The following is a 26369-nucleotide window of genomic DNA, read 5'->3' on the forward strand; positions in this document are numbered from 1 at the left end:
CAATAGGTCACATCATCTAGCAGCCTTTTTATAATAATTAACCCTGTAGTTACCCATTGAACTATTTCTTGTGTAAACTTCAGAAATCAGTTCTTACTAAATAAGTACAATAGTATACAGTGATGAAAATACAGATCAAAATATTTCCTGTACAAGCTTAAATGTATTTAAAAATGTTGAAATAAACTGTATAATGTTAAACAATAAAATCAAGGATAAAAAGATAAACGGTGATAAGTAAACATGTCATACATCAAATTAAATATGTATTCGTTATTTAAAAAATGGTGTATATGTAAATAATTAAATAAGTAAATGTTGGATCATTGTTCAAAAGTTGTTCAAAGTATATTGGGAAAGTTTAAATACAAGCTGCCTTGTGTTTTAATATGCAAGCTAGTGATAGAGCGTCATTGATGCCAGGAGCATTGTTGGCATCTAGTCGAATCTGCCAAAAGCATTCCCTAACCTCCAGAATAGTTTTGTAATCTCCCCCAAACTCTTTAATCCAAAGCCTATCTGTAACAAAAAATAATAAAAAATAAATTTTTTTTTTAAATTAGCACAGTTGTTCATATGGTTATATAATGAATTAGTAGATTTCTTATTTTTAATGTCCCTGTAATGTTCTAAAATTCTATATCTCAACTTTCTAGTAGTCATACCTATATAAAATGCTGGACAGGAAAGACAGGTGGCTACATAAATTACCATATTAGTGTTGCAGTTGCAATAACCCGGGCTCTTCAATGTCCACTTAAAATTCCCCACAGAGACATAGGGGCCATCACTGATATATTTACATGTTTTGCAACTGCCACACTTAGCCATCTTGGCAGGTCTTTGACCAAAAGTTGTCGGTGTTCTCTCTAAGCACTCCTTAATGTTTAATCCCCTACTATTGATAAAAAGGGGGGTTTTACCCAGTGTGTCATAAAGGTCTATAGGGATTATATCTTCCCAAGTCTTCTGAATAATGTTTTTAACCTCCATGGCTAGAGAATTGTGCTGTAAAACCATTCCAGTTGGAATATTTTTGTTATCTCGTTTAGTAGTTCTTGCTTTATTATTGTCAACCACCCTTTGTGTGTCATTCAAAATGGGGATAAAAACAGTAGCCCTTCTTCTGGTGACATCTTTTTGAAGTAAGGCTAACATGTCCAAAGGGTATCCCCTTTGGACAAACAGGTCCCTTAAAACCCCCATTTCACTGTTGAATTTACTGTCCTCACTAACAATACGTGACAACCTAATCATCTGTCCCTTGGCCACGTTCTTCTAAATGTAATAGGGATGACAACTATCAAAATGTAGAAAAGAATTACCATAGGTTTTCTTCCTATAGATGTTGGATTCTATTACACCATCTTTAATATATAATCGTAAATCCAAGTAATCTATCATCTTGTCATCGACATTGTGTGTAAATCTCAAAAATGAAGTGGTGTTGTTTAAATAATTAATAAATTCCTCTACTTCATCCCGAGTACCTTTCCATAAGAACAGGATATCATCCAAGAATCTCAAATAGATGATTAGCCTAGATTTATATTTGGATTCCAGCACAAATTGTTCCTCCCATTCGGCTAAAACCAGGTTGGCATATACAGGCGCACACTTGGCGCCCATAGCTACCCCAGTGGATTGTCTGTAGAATTCATCTTCAAACCCTATATAATTGTTCTCCAGTACAATACGCATCATATCGACCAACAAGCCTCTCTTCACTTGGTGTATGTCGCTGTGTTTAACCAAACTCCTTTCAAACCACTCCAACCCAACTTCATGGGGGATTACTGAAAATAAATTGATGATGTCCACAGTTACAAATAGAAAATCTCCTAGCAGTACATCAGATAGTGCCCTGAGGCAGTCTAAGCAATGCCACGAATCCTTTAATACATGTGGCAAGTTGTCCAAAACTTTCTTGGTCGTGATGTCTATAAATGATGCTAATGGTTCCGTTTTGGAACCCCTGGCTGCAACAATTGGTCTAAATGGGGGTTTGACAGTATTTTTGTGAATTTTATGTATCCCAAATAACTTGGGTATAACTGGATGTTCTACTTGTAGATATTTGTATTCATCCATATCAATCATTCCTTCACAAAGCATCTCATAAAGTTGCCAATCAATCTTAGTGTATGCCTTGTGGACATCAAATTTAGACACTAACTCATATGTGTTGGAGTCACAAATAATACTCTGCATGTAACAAGAGTAGTCAGTGTTAGTCATTATGACTACCCCTCCCCCTTTGTCTGGTTTCATAACCCTGTAATCAGTACTGGACGAAAGCTCTTTTAAACAAAATGCTTCAGCTGATGTTAAGTTTTTGTTGTCAACAATAAACTGTTTGTCAATCAGTCTCCTGCTCTGAGTGGTACATAAACGTTCGAAAGCCAAGATCACAGGGTTATATGGAGGAATAAAAACACTACTTCTCTTGAGTGTAAATATTTGCGTCTCCCTATCAATTTGTGTTTTGTTGCTAAAAAACAACTTTACATTTAATTTCCTAGTATACAACTTCAGATTAATGAGCAGTTTATCAATGTCATATTTAAAGTTCGGGACAAAGGAAAAACTTTTTCTCAATAAACTTAAATGACTTTCAGATATCTCCAAGTCAGAGTAGTTGTAAATATGAAAGGAATTATCCCCAATAATAAGGGGACCCCCGTTGCTCATCAAACATGGGGTCACGATGGTATCAATGGGGTTGAGGGAACTATGGGGCGGCATGTCCGTATTTAAATATATAGAGAAATAGTTCTCCTCCTCTTGTGAATGGTTCATCAATGATGCCAATTCCTGTTGTTGAAGTTGTTCCTCCTCTGACCCCCTCCCCTCCAGTTGTTGCCTGGGTGAAACCCTTGTCTCTGGGGTGTCTTCTGGTCCATCTGTTCCAGTGGATGACCCCGGTTTCCTAACCTGTCCGATCGTCTCAGTGGAGGTTGGTTCTATAAAAAAACTTCCTCTTCCTCTATATCTGTGTGAAGCCCTTCAATCACCCCTACATCAGATTGAATGGTGTCCCTCCTAATGTCCCTATCCAGTAGATTTTCATTTGTGGTTTTCGGTATAGGGTAAGCTCTTTTTTCTTTATACTCATTCGTATCCCTCAAAATCTTTTTTTGTTTTCTCTCCATGCTAATCTTGACAAATTTATCCAGATCAGTTGTAATTCTGTCAAATCTATTTTTGTTACTTTCAAAAAGCAAATCATTCATGATGCATTGTTTAATAATAAGTAATTCACTCTTTAAGCTAGTAAGCCTACTTGTATTGTCTTTAATAATGATTCTCATTAAATCCATTCCTGTTCTGTCAAATAATTCCAGCATGTTACTATATGCCTCAGAGTCCGCCTCAATCCCCATGGGTACCTTAAATACTTTCAAGCCCCTCGTTACTTGATTTAATTCGATGGATCGTTCCAAAAAAACATTGTCCATTTGGAGGGATTTGTATTTTTTGGCTAACTTTTCAAATTTAGATAACTGAGAATTAAGTGTCCCAAAACCAATATTCTGTGTCCTGAGTGTCTCACCTAATGTATTTTATTGTTTAACATTATACTGTTTATTTCAACATTTTTTAATACATTTAAGCTTGTACAGGAAATATTTTGATCTGTATTTTCATCACTGTATACTATTGTACTTATTTAGTAAGAACTGATTTCTGAAGTTTACACAAGAAATAGTTCAATGGGTAACTACAGGGTTAATTATTATAAAAAGACTGCTAGATGATGTGACCTATTGCGTTCAATTAGCCTTGATTACATTGATGACCACCAAAAATATATAATGATTATCACTAAATGTATAGACTGACTCTGAAGATGCCCTACCAGGGTGAAAGCGCTTAGTCAGTGAAAGTTTTGTATCTGTAATAAAAGATTGGTGATTTTATCTGGGTAACACCGGTGTGCTTTTTATTGTTACTAGTCTATTCATTCTTTTCTGGAGTTCACGGACTGTATAAAGTTCCTCAGTCTTCTAAGTTGCTATACTCTAATCCCAGATCAAACCCAGCAGCTGTTGCTTTTCGGAACCCAGATGATATTAAACATCTGGTTATTACTTTTACCTCTCCTTCTGACTAAGATGGAAAAGCTTTTGTTAGATTTGGGGAAAAGTGCATTCTTCTGCATCACCTGTTTTTAGAATCCTCTGCTGTCAAGCTCATATGTTTGTGTTTCCTCGCCTCTTTTGAGGATATGAGGAAAGTTTTTGGCTTTTTTTTAATAGTTTAGGGACATGTAAGGTGTCTTGAATGTTTTGAAAGTGATCAGCTATTATATCCTTAACACGATTCAAACCATATAGCTAAGGTTGCTGCAGCAGTGATCATTGAAACAGTGATCTATATATTGTATTTCTGTATACTTTGTCTCCAGCAGGTATTCATGTTTTTCTAAGCACAATGTTCATTTTCTTTCCATTATGGAATGAAAATATAGTTGAAAAAGGACAAACTGGTCCATATCAGTAAGTCAGGATGTGTGCAACATGTAAGGGACACATTCAAATTAAATAATAAATAAAATAAGTCTAATATACAGGCTAATAAGAGGTGACCTGTGTCTAGCATAGAAGGCATCATCTGATCCAATATCAATGGATTTACTGCACAAAAAATAACTGGTACCAAAATCATGGACTGAAACTAAATGCCACAAAATGCATTATTATATATTTTGTGAATTCATCTATCCTAGGGAACTGTCACATTAGCAATATTCCCCTGAGAGATGACCCAGTTGTTTGGGATTTGGGAACTCATCGGGACAGTGACCTAACTTTTGACCAACATATGTCCATTTTAAGAAAGTCCTATATTGCACAGTTTATAAACAAAGTGATTGTGTCTAGATCTAGGGTTGTTACTGTCCAGCTTTACCCAGCCCTCACAGGCCAGTCATTGAATACACTGCCCCCTTTGGCATTTATCTGTCCAGAAACATGCAACAAGAATGCCCACAGAGATACCTTACAAAGAGGATACAAGGCCTAAATTATATGTCTTACATGGACTTAGTCAAAGCCAGTCATTATACTCGGTGTCCTACAAACTGCTAACAAGCAACCTGTGTCTGGCATACAGGGCATATAAGGCATCCTCTGACTCAATACTAGTGGATTTACTAAATATCAGCAAGTCAAATTACATCAGAAATACTCAGTCTAGAAATCTAAACTTCTACTGCAACATCAACAGAATAGTTTGGAGGGACAAAGAAGATACCACTGCTGTGGAACAGACTGCCCATCAACATAAAACAAAGTTCATCCCTGTCCATATTCACGTGCAACTTGGATCTATGCATGTGAAACAGAAAATGCATCCCAAGACTGCCCCCTGTACTGCTAATGGACAGAGGCAGCTGCTAAATGCTTTATCCCATACATGGGTTCCCTCAAATTATATATGGTATGATCCCACTAATTCTCATAAGTGGTAGTAAATAATTATCATCCTGTGGGATGGGTAAGGTCAATCCATAACCAAATGGAATAGGTTCATTTGAACACAAAAAGGGAAACTGGCTAGTCTTAAATGGCCCACAAGGGCTGCTAGCCTAGGACTTACCTATGAACCTACAAGAGCAAAGCGGTAAGAAAGGATTCTTATGGCACTCCTTGTAAAAGAAGGCGTAAGACTAGACTGATGAACTGATTTTGACATGAAATGATATATGATGTAATTAGTAGATAAGCTGAAAACATAATCAGTAACTGCAAGGTTACAGCTATATGAGACTAGATATGATCCGAACATTTTTGTGGATGACTAACTTGAACTGCTTTTGTGAGGTTTTTAAAGCATTACCTGTAAGGTTACCCTTATCCTTGCTTTGAAGAAGACCATCAGATGAGGTCCAGAACATTGGTAGGGTGCTTCTTCCTGTCTAGAATTTATGATGGTATTTGAGGATATTTGTTGTTTTTTAGACAGAAGTTGGTTTGATTATGAATAATACTTTCTAGGGCTTGATGTACTGGTAATAGACACACGGTCACAAAGTCAGACATGGAGTTCAGTTTTGCAGAGTGAAGCAGGTGGTTGTTTTGGGGTGTGACTGGTTCCTTTGTCATTAATGTTGCATTTTAGAGGAAGGGTATCTACTTCTTTCCAGAAGTACTTAGGGAGGTTATGGTTATGGAAAGGTAACTGCTTATCTGAGAAGGTTACTTTAGTTTGTTTATGTTTGCTTATTTTTGGTTGTTTTTTCTCAGAAAGACAAATCTGTCTCTTTGGTTACTGCAGGGTTCTGCTTCCACTGAGCCAATGCTTGCAATCACTACTTAGAACTGCATATAATAACTTAATCATTTATTTAGTTTAACAGTCTTTCTTCACCTGGTGATGTCAGTGATACAGTAGCCCTGGTGGACATTAACAGTGGTGGTAGGAGGTTGGCTGCTGCTTCTGTGTCCTTAAAAAAGTACATATACGACCAGTCAGTAGAGGATGAGAGGAGGTTTTAGTTTATTTTCTTTGTTCTGGGAATTTGGTCTGAAACAGATAGGATTTGATAGAAGTTTGGAAGGAGCTTGTTGTGCGAGACTGAAAGTTAATTGTGAATGGCCACTATATGGCTTAGATGGTAAATATTTTGTTGAGCATGTTATTTTTTTAGATTAAGGAAAAAGTGAGTGTTGGTCCATAGGACTGATCTGGTGGGTTTCACTTCTCTCATGAGCAAGTATGTTAATGTCAAAGTTACCAAAAATTATTATAGTCCTTGAGTCTTTACTCTTAGTAGTTAGAAAATTTATTAAGAATTTTATTATCAGAATGACCAGAACCTGTGATACAAATGAACCCTTAAACTTGTTTGGAAATACAGCAGATGCAGTGGATTTATCGCAGCTCTGCATACCTGACTGAATATATTCATTGACTGGGTAGTTTTATAGCAAATCGTTCATACCAGTAAATCAGGATGTGTGCTCCACTTAACAGATACCTCTACAGTACACAGTCTACAACTACCATGCAGGCTGACCCTTGTATTTCCTAAAGAGACTCAAACGAAAGATATTGATGCACATACATCACAGCAGAAGAATCAGACGACAAGAAAGACAAAATAAATCATTACGAACATTAACAGAAAATTGTTTCTTAATTGTAGCTTCATCGTCTTTGCAGTACTAAAATCTCTATGTCAATCAGTCTTTATTGTTTGTTCTACTACAAAATAGTATGGTAATGGCTACCATATCAACATGATTTTGTTTTTACGCTAGCGCTTCTCCAATGTGCCCTAAAATCTCGTTTTTTGCTATTATTATTCTCTTTTGTATCTCTCTGTTCTCTCCATTTATACAGAATGTGAATGTTTTGAGTTTCTACTTTGAAAGTTTCCATATAGAGCATCTGCATATGCATCTGCATATTTTTAATTAGCTCACTTTAAGCTGTATTCTTTACCATCACCATCTAAACAAACTTCTACAGTCCATTTTTGCTTCAACTGCAGATAGTAAGCAAAATTATTTGTTTTACATAGAGAAGAAAGTTTTTGCAGACTCATTTTACCAGCCAGAAGTGTTACATTTGCTGTTTGCTGTTTTGCATGCATGAACTTCTCTGCAACTGACAATTCATTTGTTCAGTAGTTTCTGTGCAGTTTGATTGATATGCTACGTGGAAAAGAGTACAGCTCTGTAAGCATCTTGCTCTGTTGGCTTTTCTTGGGCAAAAGTCTGAGGTGTGTCAACAATGAGCTGTAATGTTCAGGTAAACAAATTTCATAAAGACATTTCATGCACACCTAACATGGAGATACCAAGCAGGCTGGACAGTGTAGAAATACTAAAACCAAAAAACACCTCTCGTCAACTACAGTAAAATTTATTAATTAAGTGCTTTTGTCCTGATTCAAACTAAAGATTTCATCAGAATAATTTTAAGTATGCCCCTACATATTTTATATGCTTAAAAAGGGTTACCATACGAAATGTCAGGACCTGCTAGAGTGAGTCCTGAAACACAGAGACTGAATGGCTGAAAAGGATGTTTCTTCAAGACATGGTGAATTGGAGTTGGTATATCTAAGTTCGGGGGGTGCATGGGGCTTGCCCTTTTGCAGAAAAAGAAGTTTAAAGGAGAAGAGCGATCTTCAAGATTCTCTCTTCTCCCAAGTTTTTAATATTTTTTTTGGCTTCTTGGCACTCAATATTTTGAGTGTTGACACTTCAGTAGGGAGCCCTTTAAAAAGTCACATGTGCATTATTACACCATCTTTTTTAAAAAAAAGTTGATTAACCAATAACAGTAAAAAAGTAAGATAAAAACAAATGAACATTAAGAACACTGATTATGAAACAATTATCATTCTATAATCTCTTAAAAATAACTAAATGAATTGGTGTTTATTACGTTGTCTCCTCACAGTAAGACGCTCTCCGGTTCGATTCTCAGCTAGAGCGTCTTCTGCGTGGAGACATGCGTGAATGGGCGTACCTTCGTTGAGGGTTGTGCGTCATGCCTGGCAAGCCGGTACATAAAAATCAACTGCCAGTCATTAGCAGACCGGAGTTCCGCTGTGGCGACCCCTAACCGGGAAAAGCCGAAAGACACAAACAAACATCATTCAACCCAGGAAGTTTGTTTGCTTCCAATAGTATCTTCTATTTTGCCTCTCTGACTTCTAATTTATTTTTATAATTCCTACTTCAGTAAGTACGGGTTCATGGTTCAAGATACTAAAATAGAATTTAACTTGTCTATCACAAATCTGAGTATGCCAAAACAAAGAATTTTTAGAGTCTTCATTCCTTATTGCTAAATGAATTTAATTCTTAAACACACCTTGTGAGTAGTCATACCTACATACAGACAACTGCAAAATCCGCAGGTAGCAATATATACAATACCAACAGTATGCATAGAAATATTGCATGCAATGAAAAAAAATAAGGTATGCTCTATATATGAGGCAGTAAGGATTATTCTTTAAAGAAGAAAATATACTCAGGGTCAAGGAAGCATTATTTTTAGTAAGTAGCCATCTTTTAACCAAATTGCTGCCTAATGTTTAGCTGAAGAATCCTCTTTTAACTGACCCACAACAGCCATACCAGATCTCAGAAAATGTCATGCTTTAGGAATAACATCTGAGACAAATTATTCATAAATGAATTTAATGAATGACTGTGAAGAAAAACAGCATTCATAATTCAGAAGACATATACAATATTTAAATCCTACCCAGCAGTTAGAGTAGAGGACTATAGCTCTGAACTAACAAATCGCTTCCTGTGCCAATGATACAAGGTTTGAATCTTCCACCTTCATTTGCTACTGTGTGCCCATCAGCAGGTCCCTTAATCAGACAGTATTTTGGGGCAACTGGGAATTTTTAGCTATGCTGCTTAGTGATCTCCTGAACTGTATGCCTAGTAACTACCTAGGAACCTATAAGTAAATTGTACAGGTCTTTGTAGCTTTATGTTAAGAAATCAGTATCATGAGAACCCAGATTTATAGGTACCCAGTACTGAGAGATGTCTTAGGAAAAAAAAGCTATGCATGTTACTCCTAAAACAGTGATGAACAAAGCTTAAAATTTAATAGAAAAACAGCATGAAGTTTAAGATACAAGTGCTATTTATGCACAGACCAGAAGTCTTTCTTTTTTTTCCCCTAAGTAAATGAGGGGAAAAAAACTGAGCAAAGTGGTACGCACATATTTCTGCTCAGTGGCAGAATTACATTTTCCACAGTGCAACTTCAAATGTATTTTTCTGTAAGGCAAGTGAAAATGTGCTGGCAGTACTATCTGGACAAGTAATATTTTGAATTTTAATATTCATGATTCAAGGTCTTAGCTTGAATTTTCAGATATTTAAAAAAACTCCTGTATTGTCAGCCTAGTGTAAACAAGGGCAATAAATGGTGTATGATATGTGTATTTATGTGTAGATGTCCTCAGAATATAATTAAACTTGTAAATTGCCTCCTGGACTTCTTTTGCAAGATGTCTTTATAAACCATCTTAGTCATCTTTCTTCCCTAGTGGCAATCAAAACATTTTTAGAAGGGGCCCTGCATGCATTTCAAGTTTTTGAATTCATATACACAAGTCAAAAGCACTAACATCCTATTGTAGCTTAGTTATTTTCTGCCTCAGATTAGTATTGGCGTATCATGGGATCATGCCATCTTTGTTTGCTTTGTTAAAAAGATGGACTCCAGTTTCTTCATTAACTGCATTACCTTTCCTCAGCCTTTGTACTCAAGCTTTGTTCTTCTCACTCTCCCTCTTCCCTGCTATGTGTATGACCACGGTTCCATTCCCAACACTGACACTCCTTACGTAGAAAATATTGTCTGCACAATCCATCTGAGGATGCATTTTTTCATTAGACATTGCTGATGTTCTTGGCATCGCCTGTACTAAAGTGCCAAAATTCATAACAACTTCTAACCAAAGTTTTCTGTTATCACTTTCCTCCACATACTGTATACTACTTTGTAAACTGCAGTTCCACTTCATGTGTACATGGCTGGGTGGCTGCTGTCCACACCTCCAGCAGGTGACTTACTGAAGTACTTTCCAATTATTCATTTTTAGTGGTATGATAACAAATGCAATGTAGACATTTTTATGCTATGCCTTATTTACTTCAAGTGCACCCAGAATTTCAGTCATTTACTTGGGAGACACTGAGTTTCCTGCAAATGCTCCTGTTGTCTTGGTCTTTAACAATGCATAGTAAAATGCACTTGTCCTAGTGGGTAAATTTCTTTTTTATTCCCAGTAATCTTATACTTCTACATTTACTGCATTCATATTTCATGTTTTTTCACCTCTCTGTCACATACGTGACCTCAAAATGTCTCTAGAACACTCATTTGCCCTTGCCTAACTGCTTCTAAATGTGTTTCAGCTCTTTACAAACACACAGTTCAACCTGAATCACATTGTTTGCCTACTATCCCTTTGTTCCACCGCTTTCAGTACAATAAAACAGCCCTCTTCTTATGCCCATCATCTCTCAGAAGGGCTTATTATTTCCTGTCCACTTTGATGTTATTTGGGTGATGAAGGATAGAACTGTTAGATTTTGCTAGTACTACTCTAGGTGGTAGGAAGTATTGTGATCCTAGAAAGAACTTGGCTTAAAAGAGTATTGTTCCTTTAAGACAGTACTGAATACAATGTTTAAAACATTGGCTGGTTCTTTTGTAATAAGTGTGCCCTATTAAGGAATGGTGTAGTACTATTTATACAAGGTGTAATTATATATGCACTAATTAATTTATTATGAAAAAATGTTTTGACATGAAAACTTGCACATTAACTCTACTATTTTAAGCCAGCATTTTATGTGGGCCTTTAGGACTCTTCTTCTACTATGCCTAAGTGGCCATTTCCTGTTTACAGTTGTCACTCCCCTCTGCTGACCTCCTTCTATCCCACCAGCAGCTGATAAAGTTCTATATCTAGAACTTGAGCATCTTTTTCTGCCAATCCCTGATAAGGACACACCCACCCATTCATGCTTTAGTCCCTTTTCTGAGAACTGCATTTGGAATTTTCTGCAGTCATTTTGTCATGTGGCAATAATGCAAGATAATTCATCATATGAAAATTATAAGACATTTCCACTTTCTTGTTTTACTTTAAATATCCCATGAAACAGGCAATGTTCATTTCAAACACTTTTACATTTTTTTTTTGCTACAGGTCTTTTTAACTTGCCTCATAAAATTCTTGAACTGAGGTTCTTAATAACGATCCTAAATAGTTCTACCCACCTTAACCCAAACATCCAGTAATGCAGTTTTCTACAGGGATCTAAATGCCTTCCAAAACTTTTACTATCAATGTAGTTTTTGAGAAAATCTGTTGGAAATCTCTTGTGAAAATCATGCAGTTATTGGTGTTTACTAAGTCCTTAAAACATTGCCAGCTCCATATCCTCTAATACCACAACTAAATGTCATTCATAATTCAGAAGACATATACAATACTTCTATCCTACCCAGCAGTTAAAGCAGAGGAGTAAAGCTCTGACCTAACAAATCGCTTCCTGTGCCAATTACACAGGGTTTGAATCTTTCCACCTTCATTTGCCCACTGTGCGCCCTTCAGCAGGTCCCTTAATCAGACAGTACTTTGGGGCAATTGGGAATTTTTAGCTATGCTGCTTAGTGATCTCCTGAACTGCATGCCTAGTAACTGCCTAGGAACCTGTAAGTAAATTGTACAGGCCTTTGTAACTTCATGGTAAGTAATCAGTATCATGAGAATCCAGTTTTACAGATACCCAGTACTGCAAGATGTCTTAGGAAAAAAGCTATGCATGTTACTCCTAAAATAGTGATGAACAAAGTTTAAATTTTAAAAGAAAAACTGAAGTTTAAGATACAAGTGCTATTTATGCATAGACCCGAAGTCTTTCTTTTTTTCTAAGTAAATGAGGGAAAAAAACTAAGCAATGAGGTGTGCAAATATCTCTGCCCAGTGACAGAATTACATTTTCCAGGGTACAACTTTAAATGTATTTTTTCTGTAAGACAAGTGAAAGTGTGCTGGCAGAACTATCTGGACAAGTAATAATTTGAATTTTAATATTCATGATTCAAGGTCTTAGCTTAAATTTTCAAATATTTAAAACAAACTCCCTTTCTGTCAGCCTAGTGTAAACAAGGGTATTAAATGGTGTATGATACATGTATTTATGTGTAGATCTCCTCAGAATATAATTAAACTTGTAAATTGCCTTCTGGACTTCTTTTGCAAGATGTCTTTATAAACCATCTTAGTCACCTTTTTTCCCTAGCGGCAATGGAAACATTTTTAGAAGGGACCCTGCATGCATTTCAAGTTTTTGAATTCATATACACAAGTCAAAAGCAATAACATCCTATTGTAGCTTAGTTATATTTGCCTCAGGTGAGCATTGCCTTATCATGGGATCATGCCATCTTTGTTTGCTTTGTTAAAAAGATGGACTCCTTAAAAAGATGGACTCCAGTTTCTTCATTAACTGCATTACATTTCCTCAGCTTTTGTACTGAAGCTTTGCTCTTCTCACCAATGCCTCCAGTCTCACTCTCCCTCTTCCCTGCTATGTGTATGACCACGGTTCTGTTCCCAACACTGACATGCTTACGTAGAAAATATTGTCTGCACAATCCATCTGAGGATGCATTCTTTCATTAGACATTACTGATGTTCCTGGCATCCCCTGTACTAAAGTGCCAAAATTCATAACAACTTCTAACCAAAGTTTTCTGTTATCACTTTCCTCCACATACTGTATACTACTTTGTAAACTGCAGTTCCACTTCATGTGTACATGGCTGGGTGGCTGCTGTCCACACCTCCAGCAGGTGACTTACTGAAGTACTTTCCAATTATTCATTTTTAGTGGTATGATAACCAATGCAATGTAGACATTTTTATGCTATGCCTTATTTACTTCAAGTGCACCCAGAATTTCAGTCATTTACTTGGGAGACACTGAGTTTCCTACAAATGCTCCTGTTGTCTTGGTCTTTAACAATACATAGTAAAATGCACTTGCCCTAGTGGGTAAATTTCTTTTTTATTCCCAGTAATATTATACTTCTACATTTACTGCATTCATATTTCATATTTATTCACCTCTCTGTCACATACTTGACCTCAAAATGTCTCTAGAACACTCATTTGCCCTTGCCTAACTGCTTCTAAATGTGTTTCAGCTCTTTACAAACACACAGTTCGACCTGAATCACATTGTTTGCCTACTATCCCTTTGTTCCACTGCTTTCAATACAATAAAACAGCCCTCTTCTTATGCCCATCGCCTCTCAAAAGGGTGTATTGTTTCCTGTCTACTTTGATGTTATTTGGGTGATGAAGGGTGGAACTGTTAGATTTTACTAGTACTACTCTAGGTGGTAGGAAGTATTGTGATCCTAGAAAGAACTTGGCTTAAAAGAGTATTGTTCCTTTAAGACAGTACTGAATACAATGTTTAAAACATTGGCAGGTTCTTTTGTAATAAGTGTGCCCTATTAAGGAATGGTGTAGTACTATTTACACAAGGTGACATTATATGTGCACTAATTAATTTATTATAAAAAAATGTTTCAACATGAAAACTTACACATCAACTCTACATTTTATGTGGGCCTTTAGGACTCTTCTTCTACTATGCCTAAGTGGCCATTTCCTGTTTACAGTTGTCACTCCCCTCTGCTGACCTCCTTCAGTCCTACCAGCAGCTGATAAAGTTCTATATCTAGAACTTGAGCATCTTTTTCTGCCAATCCCTGATAAGGACACACCCACCCATTCATGCCTTAGTTCCTTCTCTGAGAACTGCATTTGGAATTTGGCAATAATGCAAGATAATTCATCATATGAAAATTATAAGACATTTCCACTTTCTTGTTTTAGTTTAAATATCCCATGAAAGAGGCAATGTTCTTTTCAAAATGCCTACCAAAAAATGTTACTATGCATGTAGTTTTTGAGAAAATCTGCTGGAAATCTCTTGTGAAAATCATGCAGTTATTGGTGTTTACTAAGTCCTTAAAACATTGCCAGGTCCATATCCTCTACTACCACAACTAGGGGTTAAAAAAAATTACCAGCTCTATTTTTTATTGTCACGGGATTAAAGTATTATACAAATATCAACAGGGAAAATGAGCACCGCTATATTATATTGTACCTGTGGCAATTTGTAGAGAAAGTGAGAGAGGGCAGTAAATTCAGAACAGCTGAAGAAGCTAGAGGTGTTGGAAATGAAGTGCCTGAGAAGGGTGGTAGGATGGGGTCTATATTCCCATGTCGACAGAGCAGTTCATCGAATGCCTTACGTCGACACATATACAACGAAATGTCAATATCTCGAACGGCCACAATAGCGATATTTTCCCAGGGGAAAAAAAATTGCTGGGCCAACAACAAACAAACCAAACCGACAGACAAAATAAATTGGAGGGTTTTGCTTCCCACACACCCCGATGTGGGGGGCTGTGCCACCCCACCTACTTAAATATACCAACTCCGAGATCGCACTACAGTGGAGGAAATTGCAAATTCCCAACAATGTCCCAGCAATTTTTTTTCCCTGTGAGATCGCTATTGTGGCCGTTCAAGATTTTGGCATTTCAATGTATATATATATGTCGACATAAGGGCATTCGATGAACAGCCCTGTCGACATGGGAAAATAGACCCGGTAGGATGCACACTGTGGGACAGACAAAGAAATGAGGACATAAGAGCAGAAGCCAAAGTAAATCCCATTGCAGAAAAAAATCAATGAGAACAGATTATAGTGGTTCAGACACGTGCAGAAAAGCAGAAGACAATCTGGTGAGGAAGATTTGGGACAGATAGGAGGAAGGTAAGAGGAAGTGAGGACGTCCAGAATGACCAGAATCCTGTGATACAAGTGAACTCTTGAACTTGTTTGGAAATATTGCAGATGCAGTAGATTTATCGCAGCTACCAGTAAATCAAGATGTGTGCTCCACTTAACAGATACCTCTACAGTACACAGTCTACAACTACCATGCAGGCTGACCCTTGTATTTCCTAAAGAGACTCAAAAGAAAGATATTGATGCACATACATCACAGCAGAAGAATCAGACAAGAAAGATAAAATAAATCATTATGAACATAAACAGAAAATCATTTCTTTTTAATTGTAGCTTCATCTTCTTTGCAGTACTAAAATCTCTATGTCAGTCAGTCTTTATAGTTTGTTCTACTACAAAATGGTATGGTGATGGCTGCCATAGCAACATGATTTTGTTTTTAAGCTAGCGCTTCTCCTAAAATCTAATTTTTGCTATTATTATTATTCTCTTCTCTCTCTGTTCTCTCCATTTTTACAGAGAACCGATTACGGTAGTTCAGACACATGTGCAGAAAAGCAGAAGACAATCCTGTGAGGAAGATTTGGGACAGACAGGAAGATGGTAAAGGAAGCGAGGGCATCCAGCAAAGAGGTGGATCGGTTGTGTGAAAGAAGATCTGGACAGTCAAGAAGGCAGGAGTGTGGCACTGAGTCAAGAGAGTTGGAGAAAGTTAACATGATACCCCGACCCCCATGTAGAAAAAAAATGGGAAAAAGGGGGCTGATGATGATGATGATGATGATGATGATGAAGATAATGGTGATGATGAGAGGGTCAAGTTCATGATTCGCCTCAATGTGGGGATACATACAGCTTACCTGCATCTTAAAGACTTTCCTAAAATGAAATGCTATGCACCTCCAACATATCTCCTGTTCCCTACTTTAACAATGAGCAGGTGAAACAATGTCTGCAGGTGGTGTTTTGAGCTTTGTTGTTGATAAATCTCACTTAACCACTATGAATCACCTTTAAAACCTTATAATCACAGACAGCAACCTTTTCAGTAGTAAGTGTGTAGTATGATTCTGGTGATCATGACATCAAGTCAACAGGTGTGTAAAACAAAAGTGTGGAATGAAGTTATTTATTTAAAAAAAAAAACAGCAGCTGTTTCAATGTGAGATCACCATATCACGACATTTTGTAACCTCTGAGAAGCCTCAGTCTTGGAGATGGCTACATTAATTTGCAGGAGTATGGTACCATGTGTATCATGGTCAATTCCTATCAGTTTTCCACTGATTAACAGAACTCTCTTGTAACCAGACATAGACTTATTTGATTTATGGTTCTTATTTTCCAGATGAAAATTGTTTGATGCTCTAAGCTATTTTTGTCTTAAACAATGGAAAATATTTTACTTCTTCCTGAAAGTGTTGGAAAACTGTTCTTCCAAATTAATATAATTAGTTTCTAACATTTGAATGTAAGGCATTTAGTGTCTTTCAGCTAAGAATAATGCTACCTCTCAAAGTCAGTTTGTATATCGTGGCTTGCATGGTCAGTGTGCCTAGATACAGTTTTACCTTACAAAGAGCTACTTCCAAACACTGCAGAGGCTGTAAAATACCTTCTTTATGCTTACAGGGAGGTTCAGAAGTTCAGCTTGTCAATGTCACATAAGCATACATAGTATTCTTGCAAATGTAGTTTGAACCAGAGCTTTGAGTAGATGTGGCTAGGTAATGCCATTAACTAAAACTACTAAGCCTGCATATAATGTCCAGGACTCTCGTGAAGTTGTCTGAAAAGTTCACAAGTGATGCTGTAACATTAATGGGGCTTAGTCCCATCTAGTTCATAAGATTAAGAAACCATATTCTCTTTGTCTTGTTAGTCATGGGGTAAAAATACATATGTTAAGAGAGAAAATAGTTAATTATATGTGATGGGCGACATCTTGGAAGATTCTAGTCACTAATGTGCCTCTAAGCAGGTAAGTCAGTGTTGTGGCTCTGATGTCATTTTGACAATACAGAGTGGAACTGTTAGATTTTACTAGTACTATTCCTCTAGGTGGCAGGAAGCACTGTGATCCTAGAAAGAACTTGACTTAAAAGAGTATTTAAGACCGTACTGAATACAATGTTTAAAACATTGGCTGGTTCTTTTGTAATAAGTGTGCCCCATTAGGGAATGGTGTAGTACTATTTACGCAAGGTGAAATTATATTTGCACTAATTTATTCTGAAAAAAACAAGTGTTTTGACATGAAAACTTATGACAAGTGTGTACTTTTTATTTGCTGTGAATAAGCAGTCTGATTTTTTGCTTGCGGAGTTTATTTTTATTTATTTTACATTTGTTGACCGGGATAGTCTGACTGGATGCATGTCCATTTTCAGCGGAGGCCCAGGGAGAAAAGCTCCAAGGGTAAGCAGATACAGCATTACATAATACCAGCATTACATATTACAAACAGACTATTTACAGAGATTACATAAGTAAGCAAGTTAAACAAGTTCCACAGGTTACAGTTAATCCTGAGCACAAGTCAGGATTAAATTAAATTCCACAGTAAACAGGTTAACAGATTTTTACACATTCTAGAGAGAGTTAGCCAGGCTTGATACATTGACATAGCCAGTTAAGTGACAAATGTTGTTTGAGTCTAGTTTTAAATTGACCTAAGGTGGAAAGTAAGGTAATATCAGCTGGAAGAGAGTTCCAGGATCTACTTACAGAGTTTGCAAAGAGAGAATCACCGGCTGTGTTATTAATTTTGCTAGTCTGAATTAGTAGTTTGTTAGAGGATCGAAGCAGTCTAGGATTGTTTTAGGGGGTGATAATATTTTTAAGTGCAGGAGTATTGTCCGGATTATTGAGGATTTTATAGGCCATAATCAGTTGGTTATACTGAATTAGGCTGGGTAGTTCAAGCCACCCAAGCTGATTTAGATTGATGCAATGACGTGTCCTAAAAGGCAGCCCAGTGGCAAACCTGGCAATGTGGTTGTAGCAAACTTGAGAGTTTGTTAAGGACAGTCTTGTTTAAATTCGAGAGTAGAGGGGATGCATGCAGAAGGTTGAAAGAATGTGAGAGCGAGCTATGGCAATTTTAGCTGGAGGGGTTAGGAAGGCTTTTATTCTGTAAAATGACCCTATTTTTTATTGATGGTTTTGATAGTTTGGTTAACATGTAGGTCAATTTTTAGATTATTGTCTATGATGACACCTAATAGTTTTGTAGATGGGTCAGGGGAGATTATTGTGCCATCATTTGATTTTAAGGTAAAGGTGAAAGCGGTAGACCTACGTGTTGGTGAAAATAACAGCATTTTAGTTTTTTGGGGATTTAGGATCAGACGATGTTCAGAAAGCCAGTTTTCTATTGTATTAAAGGTGGTCTGGGTAGCTGACCATAACTCTATTGGAGATGTGGTTGAGCAGATCAGAGTAGAGTCATCAGCATTTTGGATACAGCTGACTTTTGGGATGACAGTATAAAGGTCGTTAATGAAGATGGAGAACAGCAAGGGCCCTAGTATAGAGCCTTGTGGTACTCCAAGGGTGTTAGGTAGAAGGTTAGAGAGTTTGTTCTGCCAGAGGATAGCCTGCTGTCGACCATTCAGGTAGGATTGAAACCATTGGAGGGCTCCAGTATCTAGACAGAATGTTTGCAGGGTGTGGATTAAAAGTTGGTGATCAACCATATCGAATGCCTTGGAAAGATCCAAAAAGAGGGCTGAGGATATATAATTATTGTTGCGATTATGGTTTATGGTATTAGTAAAGGCTAGGAGGGCTGAAGTAGTGCTGTGATGAGGACAGAAGCCATGCTGAGTGTCTGCCATAAGGCGATTTTGGATTAGGTGGTGCATGAGTTGTCTATGAATACATTTTTCCATAATCTTTGCAAGTGGAGAGAGTATAGCTATTGGCCTATAATTGGAGAATTCAGTAGAGCTGCCTCCTTTGTGAAGTGGGATTACATAGGATATTTTCCAGATGGTGGGAATTTTAGCTTCTACTATGGTTCGATTGATTAGTATTGAGATGGGGTAAGCAATAGCATCAGCTGATTTTTGTAGGTACTCGGCAGGGAGTTGATCAGCAGAAAGTGTAGTGGGTTTTAATTTTTTGATCAAGGTACGGATAAGTGAAGTGGCGACTGGTTGGAATCTGAACGCGAGTAGGTTTCTAGGGGTGCTACTTTCAGGACCAGGGGAGCTAGGAGGTAGTTGGCTAGCTAGGGCTTGAATTGTCTCAGTAAAGAATTGGTTAAAACTATCAGAAACATCTTCAGGGGTTTTATCAATAGTAGCAGCAGGGATTGGGGTTGAAGTTTGTCCAGGATGTAGTAGATTATTTAAACCTGCCCAAAACTTCTGAGGGTTATTTTAATTTACTGTCTGTAAATTACAGTAGTATTGTTTTTTTGTCTTGTAAAATTGATTTTTTGGTTTTGTTCCTGGTTTGCCTGTATTTAATGTGATCTTGAGGGTCTTTGGAAGAATGCCATAAAGCCCATGCTTTGTTTCTAAGGGTAAGTTTGAGTTTAGACTCTATAGAAAGCCATGGTGCAGTTTTTGCCTTGGTTCTCTTTGAACAAACAGGTGCATGCAAATCAAGGATATCAAGGAATTTGTTGTTAAAGTATGCTACTGCTTCCTCTAAGGGGAGGTGTTTTAGAATAGACCAATTACATGAATTTAGTTCTTGTTGGAATTTGGCAGGGTCAAAGTTTTTATTGTTTCTAACCTTTCTGAGTAAGGGTTGTTGGGAATTAATGGTTTTGTGCTTAATTACATATGTGAGAAGGTGATCGCTTAGGCCATTAAGGAGGGTACCAGAGGTGTACAGTTGGGGGTGACTGTTTATGAGTACCCAGTCAAGTATACTTTCTTTTTGGTTGGGTTTACCTATCTTGTTAGGGGTGGATATGATTTGTGTAAATGCACGCAGGTTAATATGGGTGGTTGGGGATTCTGAGGAACAGGTGCCCCAGTCTATGCTAAAGTCTCCAAGTAGTAGGGTTTCTTGGGGGTAGTGACATGATAGCCAGTGCAGGATATCTTCAAATGTAGATATATTGTTACCTGGGGAAATGTACATACAGATGATATTAATGCATTTATTTTTATTAAGTTGTAATTTGGTGGCAAGAATCTCTGAGTTATTAATCTGAGGAGGTTGTATTACATCTATGGTGACATTCAACTCAGATTTGTAGAGTACAGCTACCCCACTCCCCTTCCTCGAAGCACGATCCAGCCTGTGTATGTTGTACCCAGGTGGTAACACTTCATTGTCTTTAGTGTTAGGTTTTAACCAGGTTTCAGATAAACAGAGAATCTCAGGGGAGTGGACATCCAGAAGTGCATGCAATTCATGTACCTTGTTATTAATGCTTCTAATATTGAGATGACAGACTAGCAGAGAGTTGGTTGGCCTATTAATTGTAGGTTTGTAGCTTAGATTACAAGTAGAGGGGGTATGTGTATCTGAAGTGAGTGGGCCAGGGTTGGGGTGAATATCACCACCAAGTATTAGGTTGAGTCTATACTTGGTGATGAACTTCAGGAATTTGTTTATTAGTTTGTGGTAGTGTTTGGACCTAGAGCTAATGTGCCTGGGGTTGAGATGTTGATAGACTGAACAAGATGTTGGATAGGATTTGGTACTGTAAGTCTGGTTGAAGGTGGAAGGATTTACAGCTGGGGTGATAGTATGGCCTTTTGGGACCTGAAATCCCGTGAGAAACTGGTTTTCATACAAGGTAAGGAGGTATGTTGTGAACAAGAGGGATAGTAAAGAGGAGTATATCATTATCTGTGATTCAGCTAGTGAGTTAAGGAACTGTTTTACCTGGTGATGCAACACCAGAAGATAGAGTGGTGAGGTAAAGGTACTGGAAGGGGGATGTGAGAATGCCAGATGAAAGCTAATAGGTGCTATTAAAATGTAGGTAGTAGAATGGGGGTGGGTGGAATTATCCCAGATGAAAGCAGATAGGATCTAAAAAGTGGGGGAGTGGCTATAGTACTATAAATTTAGAGGTACTGGGGGCAGGAGGCAATTGGGGGCAGGGAGGGGAGAGAAGAGAGGCCGAGCGTAGCGAGGGCGAACGTAGCGGGGCTATTGTAGTTTACAAGGTTTCCTAAGGTGTCCAAAAGCTATAAGGTAAGTATTACAGCTCTTAATGTAAGAGTCAATTTACTTCAGTTATAGGGGAAGGAGGCAACCACTCAAGTAGAAACAAAGAGCCCTATGGCTGACCAGTATGGTGACCTGCTTAATTACAAAGCACTGTAAGTGAAAGCTTAACAAATGCTTTTTGTGTGTGCAACCTACTCTGTTTAAATGTTGAGAGAAACTGATTGCAGTCCTGTAGACACCGTTTTGTAGGGAACTGTAGAGTTCGATCTGTTTAAATGTTGAGAGAAACTGATTGCAGTCCTGTAGACACCATTTTGTAGGGAACTGCAGAATTCAATCTGTTTAAATGCTGAGAGAAACTGATTGCAGTCCTGTAGACACCGTTTTGTAGGGAACTGTAGAGTTCAAACTAAGTCACACCAGGTCAGACAAGGGGGGAAGAGAGAGGGAAATTCTAAGCACCTAGATTTGAAAAAAATTTTTGAGTTTTCTAACATTGATTCTCAGCTGCGAGATAGTGAAAAGCACTAATTTATTCTGAAAAAAAAGTGTTCTGACATGAAAAGTTAGTGTGTACTTTTTATTTGCTGTGAATAAGCAGTCTGATTTTTGCTTGGGGAGTTTTGTTTTCTAACACTGATTCTCAGCTGTGTGATAGTCAAAAGCGAGCTCATATATTTGTCACTGAAGCATCATCAGGCTTAGACACATGCATAACAACGTCAAGAAAGTATCTGTGATTGAGCCAATACTAATCACTCATATGGTGCCCACAGCCTACTTTATCAACTAGAAAGAAACAGAAACATTAAATGATAAATGCAGAAATGCATCTGCATTCAGTGTTTTAAAAGCAATATGATAGTCATAAATGTAAAGAAGCAAAGAAACAAAACAGAGAATTCACAGCCTGAATTTGTTTATAATATACACATTATATAAACAAGATAAAGAATGGACCCTAAGCTTAATTAAATTGCAAATATAAAGTGGTTTCATGGATTCCATATCATTATGTGTTTACATTTACATGCAGATGCGTACACCGATTGTAGGCTTTCTGTAGTAAAATCTAAACGTGCAAGACACAAATCAAATGCATTAGAAAATATTTCAGTACTCAGCTTGTGTGATTTATGTGATTTTCATTTTTAGTGCAAATAGAAAACTGTTTCTGTTTGTCATGGAATGAACTTTTTTAAATCACGCAAAACTCAATATAAGCTTTAGCCAAATTGGACTCTCTCAGAGCCACTTGTGTATCTTTACATGGGCGTTGATTTCGATTCCCTGCTACATGTCATAAATTCACCTCCTTCAATGTCTTTCCTTCCATCCACACCTTTGATGATACCTACCATCCCAGACGCAGGCAAATGGCCTGTCCTCAACACTTCTAGTTGACTGAACCCCCCAGCTCCAGTGCACATTATCTCTTCCAGCCCTGGTGCACTTGTCATTCCAATTCAGTCTTAAATTACTTTTGTTGCCTTACTAATTGATACTGTTGTATTATATCATATCTGTACCTTTAATAAGTTTAAATAACATCCTGTTATAAAATATATGACAAGTTACTGCTTAAAAGCATTTACACCCATATGCACAGATCTCATTTTATATCAGTTTCTGAGCAGTCATATACAAACAACACAATACATGCATGCATACATATATATATATATATATATATATATATATATATATATATATATATATATATATATATATATATATATAAAATATACACACACAAAACATTCTTTCGCTGGCTGTGTCAGCTTTTTATTATCACTGGAGCAGTTTGCAAGGTGCATAGTACATAACTAAACCACAACACTGTACATTTTTATTAAGGTGATTGCATTTAATAAAGTCATTATCCCAGGCTAACTACATCTGATAGGCAGCACATATTTATTTATAATTCATTGTCTTCGGTTCAGGGAAGGACTGTAGCTATAAATAACTTGATGAAGTTCAACTAAGTTGCAATGGAAAGTTGAAACTCAGATTAACTTTTAAGTGTTTTTTGTTTTACAGGTGGTAGGAAGAGGAAGAAGTCTCAAGGTGCTGAGAGAAGTCCAGATGAAAACCCTTCACTCTTAACTTTAATTACATAAGACCTGAACTCTTCGGGTTCTGGTACAAAAACAAAATATGAACAGTGGAGATCAGAGGCGAGCATTATATGACTACCTTTTCAGAAGCAGTCGGAAATGCCTGTAGCTACATAATACTACAGCATCTTTCTTCAGTCAACTGGAAAAATATGTAGCATCTGTGACTGCAGTGTCTCTGCATGAGCATTCGGAAAACCGTGTTCTTTCAGGATTTATAGGAAATTCTCCTAACTTTTTAACTACTTTGTATTCCAAGGATGAGTCATTAAATGCTCTGAAGCCTTTTTCTGGGGTCATTCAGAAGTTTCATTACATAACTGAAGTGCCCACTGGTAATTAAATGTCAGCAGGTCTCTTGCTGTTCCATCTTTAATAAAAAAATCAGAAATCCTAACCGAATATCACTGCATGTTATCCAGGAAACAGCCAGAAATGTCAGCAGGGCATCCTTCTTCCACTCCATGTCCGTACAAATCATTATCTGGGGTGAATATTCTACCCTCCATACAAGGATGTACTACCTCTTGAAATCAACATTTGCTATATTAACTTTAGACCATATTGATAATTTCCCATTTTTAGTGGGCTTTGATAATATTTTTATCTGGTAAGGCTTTAGTGCTGAATGTAGTACCCTCAAGTATTATAATCATAAATCAGGGTATTAAGCAGTTGTGCTGTACTGGGCATGTGCTATAGATTATTTGCGATCTCTATACTTCTGCATGGGTTCCATAACATCTGCAAGTATTTGACCAAATTCAGTTTGTTTGCTAGGCACTTTTTTTTGTTTTTCTGTTCTGTTAATTTCCTCTGCTCGATAAATACAACACAGAAAGAAATCAGATTAAATGTATTTGCTAAATTTCCTTTTCTAGCATCTGTGTGGTCATTCAGTGTGGTTTATGCATAAACATTGTCATGGAAACTATTCATATCAATGTACAAAAGGGATTTTTCTGAGACTCTTACATCAAGGTACTCAGTATCAATGCTTAGAAAAAAATATAATAGCAATATACATATATGTATATGAAACTACGAATCAGAAAAAATAAAAGGAGATGTATGCTTACGCATGACTGTACATCTCTGTATCTGTCTCTCTGCAGAGAGCAATGTGTGGCATGTAGTACAGGAAGCACAGAATATATATTTTATTTAAAATGTAATACAGAAGATGATTCTTTACACAAGATCTGATTTGGGTAGATAGGAGTATACACAAAAAGAAAAGCTATGAAATGACCAAAGAAGGCAGTGGGCCTGTAAATGATGCATATTACACCGTCCATCTCTCCCTGTCTCAAGTATAGTATAGTATAGTATAGCAGGTCGCAGTAATTATTTCCTTTATGTGACTTTTCAGGAGTCTGTCCTGTTTCTACCTTTGGTTATGCAGTTCCCATAGGGAATGAATATAACAGAGAAAACTTAAACACAGCTTGTTGACATGATGAGGAGACAACAGTAAGATGTTTTCTCAAGAGAGTCAGTTAAACTTATGGAATGGGTTTATAGTCAATTAGTCCTGGGCGTTCTACTTGGGCCACCTATCTGTGTGCAATGTCATCCGCAGCCATTTTAGCCCTCCTGTTAACAGTAATATGTAATGGAGGTAGTGAATTCACTTACTCTTCCAATAAAGCAAGAGGTAGAAAATGAGAAAACAGGAAAGGGGAATGAATTAATAAATGAACAAGGGAATGCCACAAATGAAACTCTTCTTGAAACTTCAAATAAAATATATTATGGCACATATTTAGAATGCATGTTAGGAGTGGAATACACACAAGCACACTGCTTTTAACAGATCATGTATGAGTGATTCTAAATGCATGGAGCACAAGCAAGTATTGATTTATTTATTTATTTTAAACAAGGCCTCACTTATCCAGTGCATATAACCTTAATACAGAGAAGCTGTGTGACAACCATATAAAACAATTTATTACAATGCACCCATTAATCAGTTGTTTGAAATGGTATAAATGGTGAGCACATTGTGAATACTGTTTTGCCCTTATCAAAGGTCCTTTAACAAAACTGACTGACTTTCTTTTTATGTTTGCTATAAAGAAAGAAAATTAAGTGTGCATCTACAGGTGTTAATCCTAGATTTACCTAAAGTCAGAGTGGTTTTATCTAGGAGAGCAAAGAGCCAAGTTATTAAGTATTGCAAGCATGGGTAAATGCAGCATTACTTTTGAAACACAATGGCTTATTGTTATTAAACAATGCATCTATTAAATATTTTTAAATATGTGATTTAGTCCAAAGTTTTGTTTGATTTATACTTCTGTGTTGTACTGCATGCTAAGAACTGGATGTAATAGAAAAACACTTCCCTGCACTGCCATGGCTGTTTGCACCTATGGTGTGCTTAAATTTGTTAAGGTTATGCTGCTTAATTTTTAATTTCTAATGAGGCTGTTAAATGCTTATCTTGACACTGTGTAAATAATTGGTCATTTGGTGGCTATTTTCTTTTCATTTTCATGAGGAATTTTTGGAAGAGTGGGGATTACTTTTTATATTCTTGTTTATTTACTGTAGTATCCAGTATTGTGCTTGTACTACACTTGAGTGACCTTAAGATAACCGGAATATTTTATTTTATTCTATTTTGTGTAACTTACTTGATTTCTTCAGCATAAGTGGCAGATACTTCACATGATAAGTGAGATTATTTATTAGTGGCAAATCTTCAGAAAAAAAAAACATTCAGCAAACTGCTCAGTATTACATA

The 26369-nt window shown here is 36.9% G+C and overlaps 1 protein-coding gene across 1 annotated transcript in view; it reads left to right on the plus strand.

Annotated features, from left to right (window-relative positions):
- CNNM1 (cyclin and CBS domain divalent metal cation transport mediator 1) overlaps positions 1 to 24489 on the plus strand; it is a 580179-nt gene extending 555690 nt beyond the window's left edge. The window contains exon 11 of the mRNA XM_044056831.1: positions 23541 to 24489. Within this exon, the coding sequence (XP_043912766.1) occupies positions 23541 to 23620 (80 nt within the window). The 3' untranslated portion in view covers positions 23621 to 24489. The remainder of the gene's footprint in view (positions 1 to 23540) is intronic.
- Positions 24490 to 26369: the final 1880 nt, after the last annotated feature.

The sequence above is a fragment of the Protopterus annectens genome, chromosome 14.part0, assembly GCF_019279795.1.
Source record: "Protopterus annectens isolate FY-2018-M chromosome 14.part0, PAN1.0, whole genome shotgun sequence".
Classification (NCBI taxonomy): Eukaryota; Metazoa; Chordata; order Ceratodontiformes; family Protopteridae; genus Protopterus; species Protopterus annectens.